General features: G+C 42.1%; 1 protein-coding gene across 1 annotated transcript in view; it reads right to left on the bottom strand.

The window, feature by feature from the left end:
• The window catches only part of MAP6 (microtubule associated protein 6), a 70,276-nt gene extending 69,257 nt beyond the window's left edge, over window positions 1-1,019 (bottom strand). Inside the window, 1 exon segment of the mRNA XM_034666318.1 lies at window positions 4-1,019. Within this exon segment, the coding sequence (XP_034522209.1) occupies window positions 4-164 (161 nt within the window). The 5' untranslated portion in view covers window positions 165-1,019.
• Window positions 1,020-11,405: the final 10,386 nt, after the last annotated feature.

Here is an 11,405-nt window from a genome sequence, read left to right as displayed (position 1 = left end):
TGCGCCGGCTGCTGCTGCGGCTGCGGCGGCTGCGGCGGGGCGCTCGGGGCCTCGGTGGCCTCCGAGTACTTGGTGAAAACCAGCGGCACGGCGATGTCCGCCTTGTCCAGCTGGTTCCAGAAGCGGGCGATGCAGCAGGCCCGCGTGATGCACGGCCACGCCATGGTGCTAGCTGTAAAGCTGGCCTTCCCTCTTTCTTTTTGTGGTTCTAAAGCAAGTCTCTGATCTTACTCCAGTCCCTCGGCCCTCGGCCAATCTGGTTCCCACTGTTTTTCCCTCGGTGGCCTGAGCTACCTCGCTCTCCTCCCTCAGAGAGCACCCAGGAAGATCAAGCTATCACTAAGATAAAGTCTGTAAAGTCCCCCCGATTACCGGCTGCAAACGCCTCCGCGAGCCGCCTGCAAACGTCTTAGGAGCGCAGTCTGCTGCGGATCCCGATGGGTAAGCCACACGGCGTCCCGGAGTCCCAGGGCGAGGGCGTCTGGGTCGCGCCCCTCCCTGCTGCGGCGGCGGCGCGCAGACCCCGGCCAAGAGAGGCGACGCTAGGCGAGGTGGCTGCGGGCTTAAGCCATGGCCTAGAGGAAGAGCCGAGCAGGGTGGCCTCAGGGGCCACGGACGAAGCTCTATTCTCCGTGCCCGAGGCGTCCCGTCGCAGCTGGTCACCTAGCAGGGCTCGGAGGCGATCACCTCCAGCGAAGACCGAGCATTGCTGCAGCCGCTGCTCGCAGTGATGCTGCAAGCCACTGCTGCTGCCGTCTCTGCCGCAGGGAAGCGGCCCCACCCTTATCAATTGCTCGGCAGGGGGGAAAAAAATCCGGGGAAGACGCTGAGAGAGCGCGCGCTGCAGAAAAAAATCACCTGCTGTCGTCAGCGCGCGCTGCCGGGAGCTCGCCCTCGCTCTTTCCCCTCCCCCTGCGCTCTGGCAGCTCCTCCCTCCTCGGCTCCTAGGCAACAGCAGAATCTGGGGCCTAGATGGGTTCAAGTCCCAGGCTGGTGGCGGCTTGCTGTCCTTACGCTGGTCTCTTCCCCTCCGGGAGCCTCGGGCTCCTCTTTTGTAAAATAGGGCCAATCGTGGAGGAGGGGGGATTCAATTTTTAAATTATGAAAGATATCCCTAGTGGAATGTCTGTCCCAGAATAGATGGTTTTGAAAAAGAAAGCTGGTGTTATTGGCCAATTACTGGGGGCGGGATTTGCAACTCGGTTTGGCTGGCTCCTGATCCAAGCACTTGCCAGTCATGCCCGAGCCTTGTTCAGATGTGTAGGGATGTGAGTTCCCAGGCTGGTGGTGCCCTGGCTGTTTCATAATTAGAGGACCTTCGGGGGAAGGGTGTCTTAGAGCCTCCCCAAAACTACCCTGTCCCTATTCAGCCCAGGGACCACACTGGGGAGAGACAGGGAAAAGAAAACTCTCGGAAGGGGCCTAAGTGTGGAGGTTGGGGGAGGGGTGTAAAGGAAACAAGGGGACAGTGTCCTAGGGACTGTAGGTAGGACTTGATGCACAGGGACTTACTGGCATGTTCCTGACCCCTGGCTTTTGCTCTTCCTCCACCTAGGAGGCACAGTAGACTTTGGAGTCAGACAGGCGTGATTTGGCTTGGACATTTACTGTCTGTGTCACTTGGGCAAGTTGGGTCATCCCTGGGCCTCAGCAACCTCATTTGTAGAATGGAGGAATTAAGAGCTACCTCAAAGTGGTTTTGTGAAGACAGTTAAGGACTCAGAGCAAAAGCTTTGAGTCAAATCAAGTCCACAGTGATTCAAATTCTGGCTTTTACATTCCTTAGCTGTATGGCCATGGACATATCCCTACACCTTTCTGATCTTTATCTGTGAACAGCGGTACAAATTCTGAACTTGCAGGGTCGTTTTGAGAATTAAAATGAGATAATGCACTAAAAATGCTTACCACTACATCTGGCATATAGCAATGGCTCGATGAATGGTAGCCATTAGTATTCAAATGACCCACCCAGGACAGCCTAGGTGGAGCTTCTCAAGCAGGCCAGCCACTTGGACACCTTCTCCAGGAAGACCTCTTGTTTTTCCAGGTACTTTTTGGCCTCTCCTTGATGTCCTTCCATTTATGTTTCCTGCATTGTCTTCTACTCCTTATCCCTAGCAACATTCACAGGCCTTCAGCTCTGTTTCTCTCCAAGACATGCAGAGTTTTCAGCATCAAGTAAGCTGGGGGCATTGGTGTTTCTGGGGAAGAAAGTCATTTATGTGTTTATATTGGGAACTGACTGCAAAACACCGCTGGGTTTTTGTTTTTGTTTTTAACCTTAGAATCAAACAGGATGAGAAGATAACTCTGATTAATCAATTATCTGTTGAACTTCCTCCTACTTGGGTCTTTGTCTTTTTATGATTTGATTTGAGTTCCATAAATAAAATGATGCCTGGCACTGTTTTCCAGTCATTAGGGGATACATTTCTACAAACAACATAATCTGGTCTAATTCTCAATTCTGCAGAACTCCGTGGGATTTGGCTGATGTCTTACCAATAATGATTTTCAAGGCAACTAGAAATTGGAGGGGGGAACTGAGAGTTCATTGAGACTTTACCCTTCTTTCATTTAGCAAGTCTAGTCTCCTGATGCCCACTCTGTGCCCTGGGCACTGTGGAACACAAAGGAATTCTAGCTCTGTGGGAGCCCTCAATTAGAGGGGTGTGTTATGGAGAACCGGGAGACAGACAAATAAATAATTAGCAAACAGTATGGTCAGCGTAACAGAGGCTCATTCACAAGGTGCTGAATGAATGACTAAGGAGAGATGAGTAGAAGCTCTCCTATTAGAAGTGTAAGTAAGAGTGTTCCCGGCAACTTCATCATCAATATCACCTTCCATAGTCATTCATTTGAATTTTTTAAGCACACTCAATGGTACAACCTTCTTGAACCATCCAATGGCTCCATAGGATAGATAAATCTAATGATTATCTGTTATCGTGGCTTGCTCAGCATTCATTTTGATGACAACAGCACCTCATTATTTGACTTTTGGGGACCACTCCTTTCTTACTTTCAGTTCATATGATTTGGATGGGATTAGCCCTACTTAACTTACCTTCCAGAGCTGACTGTGTGACCCACACCTGTTTACCAGGGCACTGCATCCCCCCGGCCAAAGTGACTAGGTTAGTGATGGACATGTGATCCACATTGGAGCCATTAGAGGAAATCCTACACTTTAGCCGGAACTCTTTATAAGGAGCCACTCTCTTTGTTACTGGAATTGCTAAAATGAGAGACCATGAGAATAGTGTTGTTAGTGACCATCTTTGCCATCACTGGGAATGGGGGGCAGGGGGAGCTGCTTGCCCAAGGTTAAAGCAAACACAGAAAAAATCAGAAGAGGACACAGGATTCTGGTAACGTCTATGAAGACTGCAACTTGTTTCCCAAAGCCCATTCTCACCTTCTTCCCTTTAATAACAGAAGCCTCCAAATTGTAGTTGGGCTCTCGCTCACCCAGCAAGAAACTCTGCAGCAAAGAGCAATCATACAAACTTCCAGGTCACTTCCTTAAAGGAAGTTGCTTGTGTTCAACTTCATCTTTCTCCCTTCCCAAAGTGTAGAATGTGGACCTGGTAGAGGTGAATAATCATCTGGGTAGTTAAGATGGCTATGACTCGGTGGTTAAGAACATTCCAGAGCCAGGATTTAACCCTAGGTAGGGAATGGTAGCAGAACAAGATAGGAAGAAACCTATCTTGGGTGACCTCATAGGATGGAGCTGCCTAACAGCCTCAGACCATTTGATTGCTTCTTGAATGCTTTGTGACAAAGAAAGAACACTTCACTCTTGTTTGAACCACTGTTTTGGCAGGTCTCTGTTTTAGTATATTAGTCATTTGAGCATTTGGATCTGGCCATGCTTAAACTAACCTGAGGGATATGAAAACAGCATGGGACTAAAATACTGGAAAATAATATCATGACTGATGGGAGGGAGAGATCAGATTTCAAGTATTCTAAAGTCCTTATTTGTTTGTAAGGAGAGCAGAGGTACTGATTAACTTATTAACAAAAGTGTTTAACTTCAAAATGTACATTAAAAGAAAGAAAAGGGAATATAGAAACTTCATTAAGGCCAGAAAAAGGGTGAACATAAGCAAAGGAGAAACACAGCAAATGGCAAGTACAATATAAAGTGGTATAAATATTTCCAAAAATATTAGTGATTGGGGTAAATGTAAATAATCAAAACTTTCCAGTTAAAAGATAGAGAATGTCAGATTAGAGAAAAATAGAAAACAAAGCAAAATGCAACCATACACTGCTTTCATTAAAACGTATTGACACATAAGGGGCGCCTGGGTGACTGGGTCAGTTAAACTTTTTGACTCTTGGTTTTGATTCAAGTCAGTGAGCTCCAGCCTTGGGTCACTCAGCAGGGAGTCTGAGATTCTCGCCCTCTCCTTTTGCCCCTCCCCCCACCTGAGTGTGCTCTCTTTCTCTCAAATAAATAAATAAATCTTAAAAAAAAAAAACCTGACACATAAACATGGGGGACAACATGATGGGAAAAAGATTTAGTAGAGAAATACTATAACCAAAAGAAAGCTGTCCAATTACATTACTATCAGGCAAAATTGGTCTTAAAACAAAAAACATTACTGAAGATAAAAATGGTCATCACGGGGGCTTGGGCTGGCTCAGTTGTTGGAGCCCGCAACTCTTGATCTCCAGGTTGTGAGTTCAAGCCCCACGTTGAGTGTAGAGATTACCTAAAAATAAAATCTTAAAAAAGCAAAACTTGGTAGAATTTTAGGAAGAAATGCACAAATTCATCATGATCATTAGAGAGATTTCTTTTTTTTAACACATCTAAATAACTGGTAAAACAAACACATAAACTGTTGTTAGGAACGTAGAAGATTTAAACGCTTAATAAAATGGATCTAATGGACCCTGCATTCAACAATCAGAGAACATACATTCTTTCTAAACATAAAAGGAATGTATAAAAATTGACCACATACTAGGCCACAAAGTAAATGTAAACAAGTACCAAAGACAAACAAATCCCTTTTTCTGGTGACAGTACAACAATATTAGGAACCAGTAACACAAGATAGTCACAAACCTCCACGTATTTAGAAATTAAACAAAAAAAAAATGCTTCAAAATTGATTCATGAGTTTAAAAAGAAATTATACTGGATACTAGAGAATAACCGGAGCTGAAAGGAAATGAAAACATTGCATATCAACGTTTACGAGCTACAGCTAAAAACAATATTCATAGAGAAATGTGTAACCTAAACACATACTTCAGAAACAAAAAAGAGTAAAAATACTCTAGTGATTAAACTCAAGAAATGATAGTACAGAACAAACCAAAGCAAGGAGAAGGGGAAAAAAATAAAGAAAATAGCAAGGTGATTAAATATCAAAAAACCGTACTTAGAGACTGTCAAAAAATCCAAAAACTTCTTTAACATAGATAAAATCTCTGGCAGACTCATCCAGAAACAAAAACAATTTTAGGGATGTAAAGAGAGACAGATACAGATATAGATATATGGTAGATGATTGGCAGATACAGAAAATTACTTTCTGCTGATGTTTGCAAAACCTTATGGGGTAGCTAACTTTCAGGATGGCCTACAATGGTCTTGACTTCCTGGTGGCCCAGCTTTGTGAGGTCCTCTCCCACAGTGACTAGAGCCGACCTGTGTAACCGGTAAGATCTCGCGAAAATGATTGCACGTGATTTTCACAACTACGTCAGAAAAGACATTGTGGTTTCTACTTGGCTCTCTCTTGGATAACTCACTCTGGGGCAGTCAGTCACCCTCCTGTGAGGATACCACGCAATGCCATGGAGAGCTCCACGTGGTGAGGGACTGAGGCCTCCTGCTATCCGCCATGTGAGTGACCCAAATTAGAAGTGCATCCCCTAGACCCACTCAAACGTTCAAATGACTGCCACCTTGCCTAACATCTTGACTGTAACTTCATATGAGACCCTCCCTGAACCCAAAGTATACCCATTGGAATCCAGGAATCCGACCCATAGAAACTGGATGAGATTAAGAAATATTTCTTGTTGAGGGGCACCTGGGTGGCTCAGTCGTTAAGCGTCTGCCTTCGGCTCAGGGCGTGATCCCAGCGTTCTGGGATCGAGCCCCGCATCAGGCTCCTCCGCTATGAGCCTGCTTCTTCCTTTCCCACTCCCCCTGCTTGTGTTCCCTCTCTCGCTGGCTGTCTCTCTCTGTCAAATAAATAAATAAAATCTTAAAAAAAAAAAAAGAAATATTTCTTGTTGAACGTGCTAAGTTTGGGGGTAATTTACTTTAAATAGACTTTATTTACACATTTATTTTAAATAGACTATTTTTTTAAGAGAAATTTAAGGTCCACAGCAAAATTGGGCAGAAACTACAGAGAGTTCCCACATACCCCTCCTCCAGCAACCACACAGCTTCCCCCACTATCGACTTCCTGTGCTAGCACGGTACGGATCGATGCGCCCACACTGATACCACATCGCCCAAAGTCTGTAGTCTACGTTAGGGTTTGCTCTTGGTAAACATACAGTACTCTTGGTGTTTTACCACCCATGGGTTTTGACAAATGTGTAATAACATCCACCATCACAGCGTTATACAAAATAATTTTACTGCCTAAAAAATCCTCTCTGCTCTGCACACTCACACCTCCCTCCCTCTAACCCCTCACAACAGTGGATCTTCTTAACGTCTCCATGGTTTTGCCTTTTCCCTGAACATCGAACAATTGGAATCATTCAGTATGGAGCCTTTTCAGATTGGCTTCTTTCACTTAGTAATGTGCGTGTAAGCTTCCTCCACGTCTTTATATGGCTCGATGGCTCATTTCTTTTTGGCACTAAATACTATTTCGTTGGATAGACCACAGTTAACGTATCCATTCACTCACTGAGGGCTTCCAAGTTCTGGAAAATATAAATAAAACCGCTATAAACATCCCTGTGTAAGTGTTTGTACTGACATAGATTTTCAGCTCATTTGAGTAAATACCAAGGAGCACGATTACTGCATCATATGATAAGACTATATTTAGTTTTGTAAGAAACCACCAAACTGCCTTCCAAAGTGGCTGTACCCAGCAGCACTGAGTGAGAGTTCGTGCTGCTATCCCTCCTCCCCAGCATTTGGTGAAGCCAGTGTCCCAGATTTTGGCCACTCTAACAGGTGTGTGGTAGTAGTATCTCACTGTTGTTTGAATTTGCATTTACCTAGTGACATATGATGTGGGGCATCTTTTCTTATGCTGATTTACCATTTGTACGTCTTCTTTGGTAAGGTGTCTGCTCAAGTCTTCTGCCTATTTTTACATCAGATTGTTCATTTTCTTATTGGGAGATTTAAGAGTTCTTACTCTATTTTGGGTAATAGTCCTTTTTTTTTTTTTAAAGATTTTATTTATTTATTCAACAGAGATAGAGACAGCCAGCGAGAGAGGGAACACAAGCAGGGGGAGTGGGAGAGGAAGAAGCAGGCTCATAGCGCCTGATGTGGGGCTCGATCCCATAACGCCGGGATCACGCCCTGAGCCGAAGGCAGACGCTTAACCGGTGTGCCACCCAGGCGCCCCTGGGTAATAGTCCTTTATCAGATATGCCTTTTGCAAATATTTTCTCCCAGTCTGTGGCTTGTCTTCTCATTCTCTTGACAGTGTCTTTTGCAGAGCAGAAGTGTTTAATTTAATTTTTAAGAAGATTTTACTTTTTGAGAGAGAGAGAGCATGTGCACATGAACAGGGGGGAGGGACAGAAGGAGAGGGAGAAGCAGGCTCCCCACTGAGCAGGGAGCTCCACCCGGGGCTCTATCCCAGGACCCTGGGATCATAACCTGAACCAAAGGCAGACGCTTAATCAACTGAGCCACCCAAGCACCCCAGAAGTGTTTAATTTAATTAATTAATTAATTTTTAAAAAGATTTATTTATTTATTTATTTATTTGACAGAGAGATACAGCCAGCGAGAGAGGGAACAAGCAGGGGGAGTGGGAGAGGAAGAAGCAGGCTCCTAGCGGAGGAGCCTGATGTGGGGCTCAATCCCAGAGCATGGGGATCACGCCCTGAGCCGAAGGCAGACGATTAACGATTGCACCACCCAGGCGCCCCAAGGAAGTGTTTAATTTTAAATGAAATCCAGCTTACCAATTTTTTCTTTAATGGATTGTGCCTTTGGTGTTGCATCTAAGAAGTCTCTGGCATACCCGGGTTCATGTAGATTTTCTTCTGTGCTATCTTCTAGGAGTGTTCTAGTTTCACGTTTTTCATATAGGTCTATGATCATTAAGTTTTGTGAAAGGCTAATATCTAGATCCTTTTATTTTTTTATCCTGTGGATGTCTAGTTGTTCCAGCACCATTTGTTGAAAAAACTACCTTTTCTTCACTGTGTTGCCTTTGCTCCTTTGTCAAAGTTCAGTTGCCTATATTCGTGTAGCTCTATTCTTGGGGACTCTATTCTGTCCTATTGATCTATTTGCCTCTTCCTTCACTGGTACTATACCGTGCTGATTACTGTAGCTTTATAGTAAGTCTTGAAGTCAGGTAGCATCAGTCCTCCAACTTTGTTCTTCTCTTTCAATATTGTGTTGGCTACTGCGGGTCTTTTGACTCTCTGTATAAACTGTATAATTAGTTTACTAATATTCACAAAATAACCTCCTGGGATTTTCATTGGACTTGCATTGAAGTTTGGGAGTGATTTCTTATGTGGCAAGAGACGGCTAACACACCTTGGGGAATCTTAGGAAAAAAAAATATACCTTCCTAAAACTGACTTAAGAAGAAATAGAAAACCTGAATAGTTCAATAAATTGAATCAGTAGTTAAAAATCTACCTACAAAGGAAAAACAAGACAAAACAAAATATGTGATCTATTTGATTTTACAGGTGAGTCCCACAAAACTTTCATAGAACAGACACTCTGTATGTTATGTAAATTATTCCATTGAACAGAAAAAAGGGAGAAATGTCCCATTCCAGTTTAGAAAGCCAATATAATAGATGTACCTAGACAAACTAGACAAGAATAATATAAAGAAGAAGAAATTATAAGCCAATCATAGATATAAAAATCATAAATGAAATGTTAGCAAACAATTCAGAATTGTACATTAAAATAATGATTTCAATATTAAGTTATGTTTATCCAAGAATGAACACTGGTTTCTGTTATTACAGAAAATCTGTAGATATAATACTACATGCTAACAGATTCAATAGAAACATCACACAACCATCTCACATAGATGTATTTTGAAAAATATGATCAAAATTGATGCCCTTTAATTATTTTAAAAGCTCTCAGCAAGGTAGAACGTCCTGGTATGTCAAAGGATATACACCAAACACCTACTAGAAATAGTGTATTTTGGGGTGAAATGCTGGAAGCCTTCCCTCTATCATCAGGAACACGACCAGGGGAGAGTTGATCCCAGTCATAAAGGTTGGGTCGGAAGGTCCAATGCATTTGGATCTCCACTTATGAAGCTAGGTGAGATTTAGAGTCAAATACCTCAGTACTTTTACTATGACTGGTATGACCACAAATCATGAAATCTTTGTATCCTGGAATCAAAATAAAACAATGAGAATCTTAGAATTATATTTGGAGTCCTAGAATCTCAGAATAATAGAATGATATAGTCCTAGAATCCTAGAATAAATGAATGTTAAAATTCCTTGAGTCTGGGAATAATTTAATATGTTCCTGAACCTTTTTCTTTTGTTGTACTTATTGTTGCAGGCTAAAGAATTCTTCCTTATATTGAGCCAAAATAGGAATTCTTGCAATTTCCATCTTGCCTGGAGACCACATATGGCAGCCTTTTAACGTCATAGTAAAAAACAACTGCTATAGTCCCTGATCTTCTCTTCTCAGGATAAATATTTCCAGTTTCTTCATTTAGTATAATACCTAAATATTATAGTAAAGCCAGATACTTTGAGACTCTATAGATATCCTGTTACTCATCAAATTTTCAACCATGAGTTTTAACAACTATTGATGGCTGTTGCCTGAGACAATTATTACTACGATGTTTGCCAAATAAGTGATTTTCTAACTCCATTATTCCTTCTACATTTATCCATTGGCATCATCGTTTATACCATCGTGGATTCATGAATTCTTATTTTTTCTCAATGGCTTTAATCCATTACTATCCCTTTTTATTTTGATGCTCAAGCTGTTCCATTGTTTTCTCAGTGGAAGCCCCTTGGTAACGGCTCTGCAGCTCCCTTACACAAAATGACACAGGCACACGTAAGTTCCATAGTGAACACACACCCTGCCTTCCTTCCTTCAATGTTACCACCATGTACAAGATGGTGTGCATGTGTGTTTCTGCACATTTATTAACACACACGTAGCTACATGTGTATTTAGCATTAAATAAGTAAATTCATGTGTATGAAACATTTATGATTTGACATTTTTTTCTGAGTGGTGTCAAACTTTATGAAACTGTTACAAGGTGCTTTCCCCCCTCGTTAATAGGAGTTTGAGATTCATCCCTGTTGGTACACCTAGAACTAGTTAGGCCATCTTAATTGCTCTCTAGCAGTCTGTTGCATGATAAACCACTTAAAAAAAAAAAAATCTATTCCTCCACCGAGGAATAGCTAGATTGTTTCAACTTTTTAGCTATTACAAATAGTACAACATATTTTTGCTTATGTGTGTCTCCATAGCCCATGCGAGAGCATTTCTCTAGAGTTAATAACCCTTAAGTAAAATTTCTGGGCCATACAATATATGCCTCTTCCAATATATGAAAAACAACTTGCTCTCCAAAGTGGTCGTGCCAATTTACACGCCCACCTGTGACATGTGAGAGTTCCTGTTTCTCAACATCCTCACCGATATTTGGAATGACTATATTTTTAAACTTTTGCCACCTTGGTGAGTATAAATGTTAAATTATGAGTGTTTAAATTTGACTATGAATGAGATTGAGTATCTTTTCATTTGCTTACTGCCCTATTGGAGTTTTTGTATATTTCCTGTTCATATCCTTTGCCCATTTTTCTCTGTTAGGTTGTCTAAAGAATTATTTTATGTGAATTCTTTACCCACCCTGCACATTAATCACTCAGAGCTTCTGTGTATTGCGATCTTCTCCCAGTATGTGGCTTATCTTTTAACGTTGTTCATAGTATATTTTGACACACAGAGGTTTAAAATTTTAATGTAGTTAAACATATTAATCAAAGCTGATGCTTTTGGCATCTTTAAGAACTCTTCCCTACTCTGCTGGTTGTAAGAATATTCTCCTATACCGCCTTTGCAAAGTTTTCATCTCTGTATCTTCAGTCTATCTTTTGTGCACCATATAACGTTGTGTGGCAGACTTACAATACGCCCAAGTTATTTCAATGCAGGTGCACCTTTC

The sequence above is a fragment of the Ailuropoda melanoleuca genome, chromosome 8, assembly GCF_002007445.2.
Source record: "Ailuropoda melanoleuca isolate Jingjing chromosome 8, ASM200744v2, whole genome shotgun sequence".
Taxonomy (NCBI): domain Eukaryota; kingdom Metazoa; phylum Chordata; class Mammalia; order Carnivora; family Ursidae; genus Ailuropoda; species Ailuropoda melanoleuca.
This window is presented reverse-complemented; position numbering and strand designations above follow the sequence as displayed.